At 42.5% G+C, this 17,866-nt stretch overlaps 1 protein-coding gene across 1 annotated transcript; it reads left to right on the top strand.

Annotated features, from left to right (window-relative positions):
* The first annotated feature begins 1,888 nt into the window (after nucleotides 1-1,888).
* Nucleotides 1,889-17,470, top strand: LOC115107677 (ribosome production factor 2 homolog). The gene is made up of 10 exons (XM_029631188.2): nucleotides 1,889-1,995; nucleotides 2,208-2,340; nucleotides 2,441-2,478; nucleotides 12,755-12,794; nucleotides 13,145-13,226; nucleotides 13,340-13,416; nucleotides 15,504-15,603; nucleotides 16,393-16,495; nucleotides 16,619-16,763; nucleotides 16,971-17,470. Exons 1-10 carry the CDS (start codon nucleotides 1,973-1,975, stop codon nucleotides 17,154-17,156), a joined length of 927 nt encoding a protein of 308 aa, XP_029487048.1. The 5' UTR covers nucleotides 1,889-1,972; the 3' UTR covers nucleotides 17,157-17,470.
* Nucleotides 17,471-17,866: the final 396 nt, after the last annotated feature.

Below are 17,866 nucleotides of genomic sequence, written 5' to 3'. Positions count from 1 at the left end.
AAAGTGAGGTCCATACAGAAATGGTTTGTCAAGATCCGTAAGGAAGAACTTGATTAGCATGCACAGAGCCCTGACCTCAACCCCATTGAACAGCTTTGGGATGAATTGGAACGCCGACTGCGAGCCAACATCAGTTTCCGAACTCACTAATGCTCTTGTGGCTGAATGGAAGCAAGTCGTCAGACCGAAGGGCAGATTTCCAGTGGTCTAATGTCCATTGCTCGTGTTTCTTGGCCCAAGCAAGTCTCCTAGTAGTGGTTTCTTTGCAGCAATTGAACCATGAAGGCCTGATTCACGCAGTCACCTCTGAACAGTTGATGTTGAGATGTGTCTGTTACTTGAACTCTGAAGCATTTATTTGAGCTTCAATCTGAGGATGGTAACTCTAATGAATTTATCCTCTACAGCAGAGGTAACTCTGGGTCTTCCTTTCCTGTGGCGGTCCTCATGATAGCCAGTTTCATCATAGTGCTTGATGGTTTTTGCGACTGCACTTGAAACTTTTAAAGTTCTTGACATTTTCCAGATTGACTGACCTTCATGTCTTAAAGTAATGATGGACTGTCATTTCTCTTTGCTTATTTGAGCTGCTCTTGCCATAATATGGCCTTGGTCTTTTTCCACCCCTACCTTGTCACAACACAACTAATTGTCTCAAACGCATTAAGAAGAAAATCAATTCTACAAATTAACTTTTAACAAGGCACACCTGTTCATTGAAATGCGAAGCTGGCATCAAGGCAAAGGGTGGCTACTTTGAAGAATCTCAAATATAAATATATTTTCATTTGTTTAACACTTTTTTGGTTACTACAGTATTCCATGTGTGTTATATCATAGTGTTGATGTCTTCACTATTATTCTACATTGTAGAAAATATGAAAAATAAAGAGAAACCCTTGAATGAGTAGCTGTGTCCAAACTTTTGACTGGTACTGTATATAAATGTTCAGAAAACTTGGGAGTTCAAATCATTTTGGGGGGGGGTCATATATTTTTGGCCTCAGAAAAGTTGGGGGCCAAATAAAATCAGCTGCCAGTTGGGGAACTCTGACAGGTCTTGCAGCTGTGCAGAGAGGAAGGTTTCTGTGAAATCCATAAACATTTCAATGGCAAATGCAGTATAAACAGTAAGTGGTGTAATCCAACCAAAGTGGGAGAATGACTGGGCACGATTCAAAGTGTCACACAAGTTAATGTCATTGATAAACATTTGTGGAAGTTACAAGGTCCACATTCCATTTCAATATCTCATTCCATGTAGGAAACCACTGTGTTCATTTGTTGTTCAGGAGCAGTACTCTCACCAACCCTTCCACAGTACTGATTACCCCAGGACTATATCAGCAATTACACAACCATTAATATGTAGGTTAGAAAAAATAAATAATTATTCAAAAGACAGAATGGGGGCCCAAGGAACACATTTACATTATGTGCTGTTGTTGAATGTATTCCACTGAAGTAGACAGGAGTATTTCAAAATGTTTCAGCCAATAGATGAATTATGAGGACAGGCCATTCAAGAGCAATGCAATTATGTGGCAAGAAAATAAAGCCTGCTAGGGATGTGCACCCACCTTGCTATTATCTTTTCCCTTAGAATTTGTCCTTTCGGGTCTCGGAAATATAAGAAGTCCTGTATTATTTCATATCATACATGAATGTGATATTTTGTAAAGATACACAAGTTAACATATACTTGAAAATTAATTGTTCTGGAAAAAATGGTAAACCACAAACGTTTGGGGTTGATGTTGGGTTCTAGGGTTTGAGTTATGGAGGGGGTTTATAGCTCTTTACCGCCATCATGTGGCCAAATAAGAGTACATCGTGTGTATCTACTGTACATAACGGATGTGACGTACATGTAACTGCGACATTTTCCGGTGTTGTGAATTCACGTGGAGTATTTTAAAGCAAGCGCCATCAAGCACACGAGTTGTAATTGCACACGAGTTAAGTCACCAAAATGAAACAAAAGGAAGGAGTAATGTACGTTGTGGTATTTTATTATTGTATAGTTAACGTCAGTTGCTAGCCATGTAGTTAACTACCTAGTTAGTAGCTACTGTAGTCTTCTAAACCGTGTTAGTTTGAGATCCTCCATCAAACGAAATATACTATGTCAAAGCATCTGTTGTTTTACTCAAGTGTCACAGTGTCTATAGCTGAAATGCTTTCCTGTTGAATGACTATTTCCTCAGAAAACCTAAGACGAAGAGAGCTAAGCGCTTTCTTGACAACAGAGCTCCCAAGCTTACAGAGAACGTCAAGAATGCCATGATCATGAAAGGAGGCAACACCAGTATGACTGTCACTCAGGCACTGAAGGACATTGTACGTTTTCTGACGGTCGACCCTCCCCTACCAGAATGTTGAGGATGATCAAGTTTTGAGTGCCAGATAGCTAGATAACTCTGAATACTTTTTTCTCCAGTATGCCCTGAAGAAACCAAGTGCTGTATTGTACAAAAAGTAAGTGATTTGATTTTTAAAGTACCAGTGAAGCCGTTTTTATCTCTCTCTCAAATAAGTTCTATGTAATAAATAACTACCTTACTGTGATTGTTAAAATGAAAAGGGTAAAAAAGAAACAAATAGCTTCTTAGTAAAGGACTCTTATGCTAGGACTATCTGTGAGTGGGAAATCTGAAAAGAAGTTGTTGGTCTTAACTAATTTACCGCCTGGTGACGTTATGGAGCCAGATACCTGCCAATATGTTGAACGTACGTGTCTTTAGGATCATAAGAAGATCCATACGCAAATTGTTAAGATCATAGGAAAAGCCATGCGTGAAACATGAACGTAAAAGTAACATTTAATCTTTTTTTTAAAATTTTTATTTCACCTTTATTTAACCAGGTAGGCTAGTTGAGAACAAGTTCTCATTTGCAACTGCGACCTGGCCAAGATAAAGCATAGCAGTGTGAACAGACAACACAGAGTTACACATGGAGTAAACAATTAACAAGTCAATAACACAGTAGAAAGAAAAAAATGGGCAGTCTATATACAATGTGTGCAAAAGGCATGAGGAGGTAGGCGAATAATACAATTTTGCAGATTAACACTGTGGTGATAAATGATCAGATGGTCATGTACAGGTAGAGATATTGGTGTGCAAAAGAGCAGAAAAGTAAATAAATAAATAAAAAAAAACAGTATAAAAACAGTATGGGAATGAGGTAGGTGAAAATGGGTGGGCTATTTACCAATAGACTATGTACAGCTGCAGCGATCGGTTAGCTGCTCGGATAGCTGATGTTTGAAGTTGGTGAGGGAGATAAAAGTCTCCAACTTCAGCGATTTTTGCAGTTCGTTCCAGTCACAGGCAGCAGAGTACTGGAACGAAAGGCGGCCAAATGAGGTGTTGGCTTTAGGGATGATCAGTGAGATACACCTGCTGGAGCGTGTGCTACGGATGGGTGTTGCCATCGTGACCAGTGAACTGAGATAAGGCGGAGCTTTACCTAGCATGGACTTGTAGATGACCTGGAGCCAGTGGGTCTGGCGACGAATATGTAGCGAGGGCCAGCCGACTAGAGCATACAAGTCGCAGTGGTGGGTGGTATAAGGTGCTTTGGTGACAAAACGGATGGCACTATGATAGACTGCATCCAGTTTGCTGAGTAGAGTGTTGGAAGCCATTTTGTAGATGACATCGCCGAAATCGAGGATCGGTAGGATAGTCAGTTTTACTAGGGTAAGCTTGGCGGCGTGAGTGAAGGAGGCTTTGTTGCGGAATAGAAAGCCGACTCTTGATTTGATTTTCGATTGGAGATGTTTGATGTGAGTCTGGAAGGAGAGTTTGCAGTCTAGCCAGACACCTAGGTACTTATAGATGTCCACATATTCAAGGTCGGAACCATCCAGGGTGGTGATGCTAGTCGGGCATGCGGGTGCAGGCAGCGATCGGTTGAAAAGCATGCATTTGGTTTTACTCGCGTTTAAGAGCAGTTGGAGGCCACGGAAGGAGTGCTGTATGGCATTGAAGCTCGTTTGGAGGTTAGATAGCACAGTGTCCAATGACGGGCCGAAAGTATATAGAATGGTGTCGTCTGCGTAGAGGTGGATCAGGGAATCGCCCGCAGCAAGAGCAACATCATTGATATATACAGAGAAAAGAGTCGGCCCGAGAATTGAACCCTGTGGCACCCCCATAGAGACTGCCAGAGGACCGGACAGCATGCCCTCCGATTTGACACACTGAACTCTGTCTGCAAAGTAATTGGTGAACCAGGCAAGGCAGTCATCCGAGAAACCGAGGCTATTGAGTCTGCCGATAAGAATATGGTGATTGACAGAGTCGAAAGCCTTGGCGAGGTCGATGAAGACGGCTGCACAGTACTGTCTTTTATCGATGGCGGTTATGATATCGTTTAGTACCTTGAGCGTGGCTGAGGTGCACCCGTGACCGGCTCGGAAACCAGATTGCACAGCGGAGAAGGTACGGTGGGATTCGAGATGGTCAGTGACCTGTTTGTTGACTTGGCTTTCGAAGACCTTAGATAGGCAGGGCAGGATGGATATAGGTCTATAGCAGTTTGGGTCCAGGGTGTCTCCGCCTTTGAAGAGGGGGATGACTGCGGCAGCTTTCCAATCCTTGGGGATCTCAGACGATATGAAAGAGAGGTTGAACAGGCTGGTAATAGGGGTTGCGACAATGGCGGCAGATAGTTTCAGAAATAGAGGGTCCAGATTGTCAAGCCCAGCTGATTTGTACGGGTCTAGGTTTTGCAGCTCTTTCAGAACGTCTGCTATCTGGATTTGGGTAAAGGAGAACCTGGAGAGGCTTGGGCGAGGAGCTGCGGGGGGGGCGGAGCTGTTGGCCGAGGTTGGAGTAGCCAGGCGGAAGGCATGACCAGCCGCTGAGAAGTGCTTATTGAAGCTTTCGATAATCGTGGATTTATCGGTGGAGACCGTGTTACCTAGCCTCAGTGCAGTGGGCAGCTGGGAGGAGGTGCTCTTGTTCTCCATGGACTTCACAGTGTCCCAGAACTTTTTGGAGTTGGAGCTACAGGATGCAAACTTCTGCCTGAAGAAGCTGGCCTTAGCTTTCCTGACTGACTGCGTGTATTGGTTCCTGACTTCCCTGAACAGTTGCATATCACGGGGCTATTCGATGCTATTGCAGTCCGCCACAGGATGTTTTTGTGCTGGTCGAGGGCAGTCAGGTCTGGAGTGAACCAAGGGCTGTATCTGTTCTTGGTTCTGCATTTTTGAACGGAGCATGCTTATCTAAAATGGTGAGGAAGTTACTTTTAAAGAATGACCAGGCATCCTCAACTGACGGGATGAGGTCAATGTCCTTCCAGGATACCCGGGCCAGGTCGATTAGAAAGGCCTGCTCACAGAAGTGTTTTAGGGAGCGTTTGACAGTGATGAGGGGTGGTCGTTTGACTGCGGCTCCGTGGCGGATACAGGCAATGAGGCAGTGATCGCTGAGATCCTGGTTGAAGACAGCGGAGGTGTATTTGGAGGGCCAGTTGGTCAGGATGACGTCTATGAGGGTGCCCTTGTTTACAGAGTTGGGGTTGTACCTGGTGGGTTCCTTGATGATTTGAGTGAGATTGAGGGCATCTAGCTTACATTGTAGGACTGCCGGGGTGTTAAGCATATCCCAGTTTAGGTCACCTAACAGAACAAACTCTGAAGCTAGATGGGGGGCGATCAATTCACAAATGGTGATCTGTCAATCTGTCAACAAACACCATGTTATGATTACAGTCTAACATAGGTATTATAAATAGGTATCCTGTACGTTTTCAAGTTGTCTCAATTAGTCATTTGAATTTACTTCACATTTTAGGTAGCTAATGTAGTGGATTTGTCTAGATGGCACTATCTATATTATGCCTACACCTAGTGGATTGAAACATCAGTGTTGGATCTCCATAGCATGGACAAAAACTACATTTAATTTGTATGAACATAAGATTAAAAAACAGACATAAACGGAACAAGTTCCACAGATGTGACTAACAGAAATTGAATAATGTGTCCCTGAACAAAGGGAAGGGTCAAAAGTAACAGTCAGTATCTGGTGTGGCCACCAGCTGCATTAAGTACTGCAGTGCATCTCCTCCTCATGGACTGCATTTTCAGTCCAGCCTCTCTCAGCCTATTGCGGACAGTCTGAGCACTGATGGAGGGATTGTGCGTTCCTGGTGTAACTCGAGCAGTTGTTGTTGCCATCCTGTACCTGTCCCGCAGGTGTGATGTTCTGATGTACCGTTCCTGTGCAGGTGTTGCAGGTGCTGCAGTCCGCATGCCTCCTTGCAGCATGCCTAAGACACGTTCATGCAGATGAGCAGGGACCCTGGGCATCTTTCTTTTGGTGTTTTTCAGAGGCAGTAGAAGGCCTCTTTAGTGTCCTAAGTTTTCATTATTGGGACCTTAATTGCCTACCGTCTGTAAGCTGTTAGTGTCTTAACGACAATTCCACAGGTGCATGTTCATTAATTGTTTATGGTTCATTTAAACCCTTTACAATGAAGATCTGTGAAGCTATTTGGATTTTCACTAATTATCTTTGAAAGACAGGGTCCTGAAAAGGGGACGTTTCTTTTTTCGCTGAGCTTATCTCTGGGTGATGTGGACATCTTCAAAATATGACTAATTCAAAATTGCACCATCCCATTCTCTGGGCTCTGTCGGTAATCATAACCAGTAGCATATACCAGGAATAATAAATCATAACCAGTAGTATCTTCCAAGAATAATAGATGCTTGGTGAATCTATAAATTATGTATGACCACAGGAGGTTTTGCCACTCCGCAATATTTTTTAATAGAATATTTTTACATTAACTTCATCACTAAATCTTGCCACAGAATATCCTGTAGGAGGGTTTAATATGAATTTAAAGTAATTTGATATGATTTATATAAATCGTTTCATGAAGATATAGACTGAAATGAACACGGGAGAGGTAGGCTTAGTGTAGCATTAGTTTATTCCCACACTTTACAATAACACTTGTCTTTGGTAGTCTCCGTGTAGACTTTTCCCTCCATCGCGACACTGCTGCCCATTGAAGAGCTTGTGCAGCACCACAGCTGCATGCGCCTTCAGAAAAGAACCCCTCAGCCTCAGAAGATGCCCTTCTGGAGGCATGGAGTCAGGCCTAGATTAGGATAAAATTACTATTTGCCTACTAGCCAAATAAAGTGCAGAGCATGCGTGATGCGTGCAACTCGTCATTCCAACATATTTGAACATTTAATTAATCCGTCAGTCAGTCAGTATGTCATCCATTCTGTCATTGCAATAGGAACTAAATCAACGAGAATAGAAGTCTTATCCATTTGTTTATTGAAATCCATATGTATTCAAAATTATCTACATTCTCAAGTTCTTTAGCCTATCACTTTAATAATAATTCAATGTTTAATTTAAGCCTATCCAAATAAAAAAATAGGCCTTCAATTTGTAGGCATTGCAATTTAGGCTATCAACTCTTTGTGTTTTATAATTGTTTTTATTATAGGGCTCCCCTAAAAAAGAGATCCTAGCTCACAGGCCTCTAAATACATGTTAAACCAAATAGTTGAAGAATCACATGCAGTGACTAGGGAAACCAGATCTGGCAGTAAGAATAGATAGTCTAAACCATTTGAGATCCCTTGGCTATTTCGCTCAGGACATGTTATAGCCAAGACTTAATAAATATTGTTTTGTTAAATTTATTGCGCCTTTGCGTGATGGGGTTATGCAATGAAAATGCTGTTATTCTGGCTACAGTGGTAGTGATTGCGTAGCCGTAGCAAGTTTGCTAGCTAGCAGCAAGCAAGGGATAAGAATGTTGCCACTTTTTTTTTTTTTTTTTACCTTTATTTAACCAGGCAAGTCAGTTTAAGAACACATTCTTATTTTCAATGACGGCCTGGGAACAGTGGGTTAACTGCCTGTTCAGGGGCAGAACGACAGATTTGTACCTTGTCAGCTCGGGGGTTTGAACTCGCAACCTTCCGGTTACTAGTCCAACGCTCTAACCACTAGGCTACGCTGCCGCCCCTGAACATGGCAACAGAATGATATCAATGAAAAATAAGATTCTACTGGTAAATGTGTGCTTTCATATTGTTTTCTTTAGCAACTGTGGTACACTACATGGCCAAAGGTATGTGGACACCTGCTCGTCGAACATCTCATTCCAAAATCATGGGAATTTAATATGGAGTTGGTCCCCCCTTTTCTGCTATAACAGCCTCCAATCTTCTGGAAAGGCATTCCACTAGATGTTGGAACATTGCTGCGGGGACATGCTTCCATTCAGCCACAAGCATTAGTAAGTTCGGGAACTGATGTTGGGCAACTAGGCCTGGCTCGCAGTTGGCGATCCAGTTCATCGCGATAGGATTGAGGTCGGGGCTCTGTGCAGGACAGTTAAGTTTTTCCACCGATCTTGAGCACTGCATCAGATGACCTGGCCTCCACAATCACCTGACCTCAACCCAATTGAGATGGTTTGGGATGAGTTGGACCACTGAGTGAAGGAAAAGCAGCCAACAAGTGCTCAACTCCTTCAGACTGTTGGAAAAAGCATTCCTCATGAAGCTGGTTGAGAGAATGAAGAATGCCAAGCCAGTGCAAAGCTGTCATCAAGTCAAAGAGTGGCTACTTTGAAGAATCTAAAATATAATTTGACATTTTTACCACCTTTTTGGTTACTACATGATTCCATGTGTTATTTCATAGTGTTGATGTTTTCTATTATTCTACAATGTAGAAAATTGTACAAATATAGAAAAACCCTTGAATGTGTAGGTGTGTCCAAAGTTTTGACTGTATATGTATTAGAGGTCGACCGATTGTGATTTTTTTTTGACGCCAATACTGATTTATTGGAGAGCCAAAAAAAGCAGATACCGATGAATCGGCTGATTTAAAAATGAAAAAAATAAGTTTTATTTGTAATAATGACAATTACAACAATACTGAATGAACTTAACTTAATATAATACATCAATAAAATTAATTTAGCCTCAAATAAATAATTAAACATGTTCAATTTGGTTTAAATAATGCAAAAACAAAGTGTTAGAGAAGAAAGTAAAAGTGCAATATGTGCCATGTAAGAAAGCTAACGTTTCAGTTCCTTGCTCAGAACATGAGAACATATGAAAGCTGGTGGTTCCTTTTAACATGAGTCTTCAATATTCCCAGGTAAGAAGTGTTAGGTTGAAGTTATTATAGGAATTATAGGACTATTTCTCTCTATACCATTTGTATAACATATACCTTTGACTATTGGATGTTATTATAGGCACTTTAGTATTGCCAGTGTAACAGTATAGCTTCCGTCCCTTTCCTCGCCCCTACCTGGGCTCGAACCAGGAACACATCAACAACAGCCACCCTCGAAGCAGCGTTACCCATCGCTCCACAAAAGCCGCGGCCCTTGCAGAGCAAGGGGAATAACTACTCCAAGTCTCAGAGCGAGTGACGTTTGAAACGCTATTAGTGCGCACCCCGCTAACTAGCTAGCCATTTCACATCGGTTACACCAGCCTCATCTTGGGAGTTGATGAGCTTGAAGTACAGCGAAGAGCTGCCGGCAAAACGCACGAAAGTGCTGTTTGAATGAATGCTTACGAGCCTGCTGGTGCCTACCATCGCTCAGACTGCTCTATCAAACCATAGACTTAATTATAACATAATAACACACAGAAATATGAGCCGTAGGTCATTAATATGGTCGAATCCGGAAACTATCATCTCGAAAACAAGACGTTTATTCTTTCAGTGAAATACGGAACCTTTCCGTATTTTATCTAACAGGTGGCATCCATAAGTCTAAATATTCCTGTTACATTGCATAACCTTCAATGTTATGTCATAATTGCGTAAAATTCTGGCAAATTAGGCGGCCCAAACTGTTGCATATACCCTGAATCAGCGTGCAATGAACGCAAGAGAAGTGACACAATTTCACCTGGTTAATATTGCCTGCTAACCTGGATTTCTTTTAGCTAAATATGCAGGTTTAAAAATATGTCCTTCTGTGTATTGATTTTAAGAAAGGCATTGATGTTTATGGTTAGGTACACATTGGATCAAGACAGTCCTTTTTCACGAATACGCACCGCTTCGATTATATGCAACGCAGGACACGCTAGATAAACTAGTAATATCATCAACCATGTGTAGTTAACTAGTGATTATGATTGATTGTTTTTAAAAAGATAAGTTTAATGCTAGCTAGCAACTTACCTTGGCTTACTGTATTCGCATAACAGACAGGCTCCCCGTGGAGTGCAATGAGGCAGGTGGTTAGAGCGTTGGACTAGTTAATTGTAAGGTTGCAAGATTGAATCGCCGAGCTGAGAAGGTAAAAATCTGTCGCCCCGGGGCCTCCCGGGTGGCGCAGTGGTTAAGGGCGCTGTACTGCAGCGCCAGCTGTGCCACGAGAGACTCTGGGTTCGCACCCAGGCTCTGTCGTAACCGGCCGCGACCAGGAGGTCCGTGGGGCAACGTACAATTGGCCTAGCGTTGTCCGGATTAGGGAGGGTTTGGCCGGTAGGGATATCCTTGTCTCATCGCGCACCAGCGACTCCTGTGGCGGGCCGGACGCTGTGTACGCTAACCAAGGTTGCCAGGTGCACGGTTTCCTCCGACACATTGGTGCGGCTGGCTTCCGGGTTGGTGGCTTCCAAGCTCGTCATCAAGCTCGAGACCCTGGGTCTCGACCCCGCCCTGTGCAACTGGGTACTGGACTTCCTGACGGGCCGCCCCCAGGTGGTGAGGGTAGGCAACAACATCTCCTCCCCGCTGATCCTCAACACGGGGGCCCCACAAGGGTGCGTTCTGAGCCCTCTCCTGTACTCCCTGTTCACCCACGACTGCGTGGCCACGCACGCCTCCAACTCAATCATCAAGTTTGCGGACGACACAACAGTGGTAGGCTTGATTACCAACAACGACGAGACGGCCTACAGGGAGGAGGTGAGGGCCCTCGGAGTGTGGTGTCAGGAAAATAACCTCACACTCAACGTCAACAAAACTAAGGAGATGATTGTGGACTTCAGGAAACAGCAGAGGGAACACCCCCCTATCCACATCGATGGATCAGTAGTGGAGAGGGTAGCAAGTTTTAAGTTCCTCGGCATACACATCACAGACAAACTGAATTGGTCCACTCACACTGACAGCGTCGTGAAGAAGGCGCAGCAGCGCCTCTTCAACCTCAGGAGGCTGAAGAAATTCGGCTTGTCACCAAAAGCACTCAGAAACTTCTACAGATGCACAATCGAGAGCATCCTGGCGGGCTGTATCACCGCCTGGTACGGCAACTGCTCCGCCCTCAACCGTAAGGCTCTCCAGAGGGTAGTGAGGTCTGCACAACGCATCACCGGGGGCAAACTACCTGCCCTCCAGGACACCTACACCACCCGATGTTACAGGAAGGCCATAAAGATCATCAAGGACATCAACCACCCGAACCACTGCCTGTTCACCCCGCTATCATCCAGAAGGCGAGGTCAGTACAGGTGCATCAAAGCTGGGACCGAGAGACTGAAAAACAGCTTCTATCTCAAGGCCATCAGACTGTTAAACAGCCACCACTAACATTGAGTGGCTGCTGCCAACACACTGTCATTGACACTGACCCAACTCCAGCCACTTTAATAATGGGAATTGATGGGAAATGATGTAAATATATCACTAGCCACTTTAAACAATGCTACCTTATATAATGTTACTTACCCTACATTATTCATCTCATATGCATACGTATATACTGTACTCTAGATCATCGACTGCATCCTTATGTCACTAGCCACTTTAACTATGCCACTTTGTTTACTTTGTCTACATACTCATCTCATATGTATATACTGTACTCGATACCATCTACTGTATGCTGCTCTGTACCATCACTCATTCATATATCCTTATGTACATATTCCTTATCCCCTTACACTGTGTATAAGACAGTAGTTTTGGAATTGTTAGTTAGGTTACTTGTTGGTTATCACTGCATTGTCGGAACTAGAAGCATTAGCATTTCGCTACACTCGCATTAACATCTGCTAACCATGTGTATGTGACAAATAAAATTTGATTTGATTTGGTGGGTGCGCTGTGTTAAGAAGCAGTGCGGCTTGGTTGGGTTGTGTATCGGAGGACGCATGACTTTCAACCTTCGTCTCTCCCGAGCCCGTACCGAAGATGTAGCGATGAGACAAGATAGTAGCTACTAACAATTGGATACCACGAAAATGGGGTAAAATTATTATTATTTAAACAAATCTGTCGTCCTTGAACAAGGCAGTTAACCCACCGTTCCTAGGCCGTCATTGAAAATAAGAATGTGTTCTTAACTGACTTGCTAAAGATTAAATAAAGGTGTAAAAAAAAAACTTGGCCAAATCGGTGTCCAAAAATACAGATTTCTGATTGTTATGAAAACTTGAAATCGTCCCTAATTTAATCGGCCATTCCGGTTAATCGGTCAACGTCAGGAAAAATCATGTTTTTGACTGCACTGGGCCTTTTCTCAAGTAGGAGAACTGTTATTATTATTATTTTAACCTATCCAGTATTGTGGTAGTTCTGAAATTATTGTATTTAGTCTTCATGTTTTATTTTCCCCCTGTAAACATTGGATATTTATAGCAACTTTAGCATAAAGGACTGACTATACTGAAATAATAACAAAACATAAATAGTCCATCTATTGTTGGTACTTGAGAAATGTGTGTTTTTTATCCTGCATGTAAACTAAATGTTGTCTTTCCTTCCAGGAAAAATATAACCAGGCCATTTGAAGATTCTTCATCATTGGTCAGTTAACCAGAGATATTACATGTCTTCATTACCCTCTAAAAACTGTTTTGTTTAACCTGAGAATTCGAATTGTTTTTGATTCCTCTAGTTCCTAAATATACAGTATAGTGAGTGTTTCAATGTAGTAGTCCTGGTTCAAGGGACATTGTTGTTGTAGCCCTAGCACAACACTGGAATTATTGTGGAATCGGGTGTGTAGTGCTAGGGAAAACACAAACATTTGCTCCTCTTTGGGTCCGCAGGACCAGGATAAAAAGCACTGCAGTAGTGTACTAGTTAGCATCACATTAAAATAAAATATATTCATTGCACTGCCATTTCCGATCACAAATATTTTCTCTCTACAGGAATTCTTCTCGAAGAAAACGGATAGCTCGCTGTTTTTGTTTGGCTCGCACAACAAGAAAAGGCCAAACAATCTGATATTCGGTAAGCATTTTTGTATTCTATCAGTGGGAGACTAGACAAGAGATGTCTTAGTAATTTTCACAGCAGATAAGGGTTTGACCTGGTTTTTCTCCTTTCCTTTTTGCTGATTCCAGGTCGTCTGTTTGATTTCCACGTGCTGGATATGATTGAGCTGGGCATTGAGAAGTATAACTCCTTGAGTGCGATCAAGGTGATGTTTCTGCAGTTCCTATAGTCATTTGTAGTTGCGTTGTTTCACATTGCTGCATGATACCACTTATGTGAGTTCTGGATTTGTCAATAAGATAAAAAATAATAATTTAAGCAGTGCCTTCAGCACCACCTGATGTTCTGTACATTCTTAATCTCTACGAATCTTAGTTCTTTAAGTGTCGTCGCGCTCACACTGCTACAAAAAGCCAAACGAATACACCTCCTTGGTCTTTCAGTGGTCTGAATGAACAACTACAAATGAACTATTTCCTCTTAATCAATCAAATGTATTTATAAAGCCCTTCTTACATCAGCTGAAGTCACAAAGTGCTGTACAGAAACCCAGTCTAAAACCCCAAACAGCAAGCAATGCAGGTGTAGCAGCACGGTGGCTAGAAAAAACTCCCTAGAAAGGCCAGAACCTAGGAAGAGACCTAGAGAGGAACCAGGCTATGAGGGGTGGCCAGTCCTCTACTGGCTGTGATGGCCAAGATGTTCATAGATGACCAGCAGGGTCAAATAATAACAATCAGTGGTTGTAGAGGGAGCACCTCAGGAGTAAATGTCAGTTGGTTTCCTCATAGCCGATCATTAAGAGTATCTCTACTGCTCCTGCTGTTTCTAGAGAATTGAAAACAGCAGGTCTGGGACAGGTAGCACGTCCGGTGAACAGGTCAGGGTTCCATAGCCGCAGGCAGAACAGTTGGAGCTGGAACAGCAGCACGACCAGGTGGACTGGGGACAGCAAGGAGTCATAAGACCAGGTGGTCCTGAGGCATGGTCCTAAAGCTCAGGTCCTCAGAGAGAAAGAAAGAGCATACTTAAATTCACACAGGACACCGGATAAGACAGGAGAAATACTCCAGATATAACAGACTGACCCTAGCCCCCCGACACAAACTATTGTAGCATAAATACTAGAGGCTGAGACGGGAGGGGTTGGGAGACACTGTGGCCATGTCCAACGATACTCCCGGACAGGGCCAAACGGGCAGGAAATAACCCCACCCACTTTGCCAAAGCACACCACTAGAGGGACATCTTCAACCACCAGCTTACCGTCCTGAGACAAGGCTGAGTATAGCCCACGAAGATCTCCCCCACGACACAACCCAAGGGGGGGCGCCAACCCGGACAGAAAGATCACGCCAGTGACTCAACCTACTCAAGTGATGCATCCCTCGGGATGGCATGGAAGAGCACCAGTAAGCCATTGACTCAGTCCCTGTAATAGGGTTTGAGGCAGAGAATCCCAGTGGAGAGAGGGGAACTGGACAGGCAGAGACAGCAAGGGTGGTTCGTTGCTCCAGTGCCTTTCTGTTCACCTTCACACTCCTGGGCAAGACTACACTCAATCATAGGACCTACTGAATAGATGAGTCTTCAGTAAAGACTTAAAAGTTGAGACCGAGCCTGCGTCTCTCACATGGATAGGCAGACCATTCCATAAAAATGGAGCTCTATAGGAGAAAGCCCTGCCTCCAGCTGTTTGCTTAGAAATTCTAGGGACAATAACGAAGCCTGCGTCTTGTGACCGTAGCGTACGTGTAGGTATGTATTGCAGGACCAAATCGGAAAAATAGATGCACGCCCATGTAATTATTTGTAGATTAGCAGTAAAACCTTGAAATCAGCCCTTGCCTTAACATGAAGCCAGTGTAGAGAGGCTAGCACTGGAGTAATATGATCAAATTTTGGGGTTCAAGTGAAGATTCTAGCAGCCGTGTTTAGCACTAACTGAAGTTTATTTATTGCTTTATCCGAGTAGCCGGAAAGTAGAGCATTGCAGTAGTCTAACCTAGAAGTAACAAAAGCATGGATTAATTTTTTTACAAAGTTTCTGATTGTTGCAATGTTACGTAGATGGAAAAAAGCTGTCCTTGGAACAGTCTTGATATGTTTGTCAAAAGAGAGATCTTAACACCATTTTAGCCACACTGTTTCCCTGTTGAATTTTTTTCATTTTTGTTTTACTGATAAAAACATGCCAATACACTCTGGACTGCAAACAAGTGAAGTTGGTGTTACCTGTTATATCATAATCGTCCTCCTGTAATTTTATGTTCTGTTTCCAATGCATTGCAGAACAGCAAATGTCCTGAGGGGACCAAACCGATGCTGGTGTTTGCAGGGGAGGCTTTTGACCATGATGATGACCACAAACGCCTAAAGAGCCTTCTTACAGGTACAGTTTAGTCTAAGCTAAACATTTGAATTTGGTGTTAATCGGATGTCGTGAGGTTAATTTTAGTCCTACCCCTTCAGTTAGAAAAAAATTCCTCTAACTATACTGAACAAAAATATAAACGCAACATGCAACAATTTCTCATATTTTACTGAGTTACAGTTCATAGAAGGAAATCAGTCAATTGAAATTAATTCATTATCCCCTCCAAATTCTATAAAAAATATATAGGCAGGTTTATGGTAGAGAAATGAACATTAAATTATCTGGCAACAGCTCTGTTGGACATTCCTGCAGTCAGCATGCCAATTGCACGCTCTCTAATATGTATATCTGTGGCATTGTGTTGTGTGACAAAACTGCACATTTTAGTGGCCTTTTAGATATGTCACACCTGTCAGATGGATGGAATATCTCAGCAAAGGAGAAATGCTCACTAACAGGAATGTAAAAAAAAAAAGAAAGTGCACCAAATTAGAGAGAAATAAGCTTTTTGTGTGTATGGAACATTTCTGTTATCTTTTATTTCAGCTCATGAAACATGGGACCAACACTTTATTTATTTATTTAACCAGGTAAGCTAGTTGAGAACAAGTTCTCATTTACAACTGCGACCTGGCTGTTAACATGTCAACATAACATGTTGCGTTTATATTTTTGTTCAGCATAGAATTTTTGGGGGGAAACATACCTTCACAATCCGTAGTATTTCTGTAGGTTGTAATAATATTGCATTTCATGTCGGCGGTGCTATTGACCATTTTTGTTTGTTATTGTCTTGTCGTACAGACTTCTTCAGGGGTCCCGTTGTGCCTTCAGTGCGTCTAGCTGGTCTGGAGCATGTCCTGCACTTCACTGCTCTGGAGGGGAAAATCTACATGCGCAGCTACAGGTATGTCTGCCGGCTAGCAGCTAGACCATCTACCAATGTCACCTATTATTCATGAATTTACATATGATCTGCATCTTTCACCCCTGAAATGATCACTAGTCAAAACTCTTTGGGGTTCTCCAGATCTCTGTTGAAGAAGTCTGGATGTCGTACACCAAGGATTGAGCTGGAGGAGATAGGGCCGTCTTTTGACTTTGTCTTGCGGAGAACACACCTGGCATCAGACGACCTCTACAAGACAGCTCACAGACAGCCAAAGGCTCTGAAGGTATGAAACAACTAGTTGCAGTCATCTTTTTCAATCTCTTTCAAGAGTCATGTTGAATGTCACATAAGGTTTATTCTTTTTGAAAGTATCTTAATTGCACAATTGTATTGTGTGCCATTGGCCACATCATTTAGAAGTATCTATGTAGTAAAATTAAACATCAAGGCAATCAGTCCTCATGTTCTTTGTCAATTCTATTCTTTATAGCCCAAGAAGAAGAAGAACATATCCCATGATACCTTTGGTACCAAGTTTGGCAGGTTGCACATGCAGAAGCAGGATCTGGCCAAGCTCCAGACACGTAAGATGAAGGGTCTGAGGAAGAGGAGGGGCCCGGCAGCCGCTGCGGAGGGAGAGACGTCCTCGAAAACAGCCAAAGTAGAAGTGGAGTGAAGTCTTCCCAGGCTTTAAAGGACATTTCACGTCACGCTAACTGTGGATGTTGACCGATGTCTTCAGAATTATCATTAATTATGAAAGAATTACCCCCCCATACATGTTTACCTTCTGCAGGTATGTTTGTCAATGTCTCTTGTTAATGACATGAAAATCATCTTCATTCTGTTGCTCATTTTGCTTAATCTGGAAATGCTTTGTGTGAAAGACAAGCCTGTCAGATGTATGTGCATAAGAAAATTTAAAAAAAATGCGTAGTTTAATAAGATGTCATTGTTCTAAAATAAAAACGAATATTTTCTGTATTTTAATCTCTACTTGTGCACTGCGGAATCATTGTCTCAATGATTACATTTATTTTGTACATCTGTCTCGTGATGTTCTCTTCAGAGGTTTTACAATTGATTTGTCACATGCAGTGAAATTCCTTTCTTGCAAGCTCTTTCCCAACAATGCAGTAATAAATATTGATAGTACTATAAAAGTAGAAGAATAACACAAGAAATAATAACACAAGTAAGCTATATACAGGATCAGTTCTAATACCATATTTACAATGTGCAGAGATACTGTAGGGGTAGATATGTATAGGGATAAGGTGACTGGGCATCAGGATATGATTGTGTGTGTTTAGTCAGTATGAACGTGTCTGCATGTTGTGTGAGTGTGTAGCATGTGCATAGTCAGTGCAAAAATAGAAGAGTCGA

Source organism: Oncorhynchus nerka, linkage group LG24, assembly GCF_034236695.1.
Source record: "Oncorhynchus nerka isolate Pitt River linkage group LG24, Oner_Uvic_2.0, whole genome shotgun sequence".
NCBI classification, from domain to species: Eukaryota; Metazoa; Chordata; class Actinopteri; order Salmoniformes; family Salmonidae; genus Oncorhynchus; species Oncorhynchus nerka.
The sequence above is the reverse complement of the archived record's forward strand: the minus strand, read 5'-3'. Positions and strand labels throughout refer to the sequence as shown.

What these genes read in the sequence shown, in the direction of transcription:
- LOC115107677 (XM_029631188.2), top strand. Translation starts at nt 1,973, where the DNA reads ATGAAACAAAAGGAAGGAGTAAT. An exon ending in AAACAAAAGGAAGGAGTAAT is followed by an intron (nt 1,996 to 2,207) that starts GTACGTTGTGGT and finishes CTATTTCCTCAG; the next exon opens with AAAACCTAAGACGAAGAGAG. An exon ending in TTGAAGATTCTTCATCATTG is followed by an intron (nt 12,795 to 13,144) that starts GTCAGTTAACCA and finishes TTCTCTCTACAG; the next exon opens with GAATTCTTCTCGAAGAAAAC.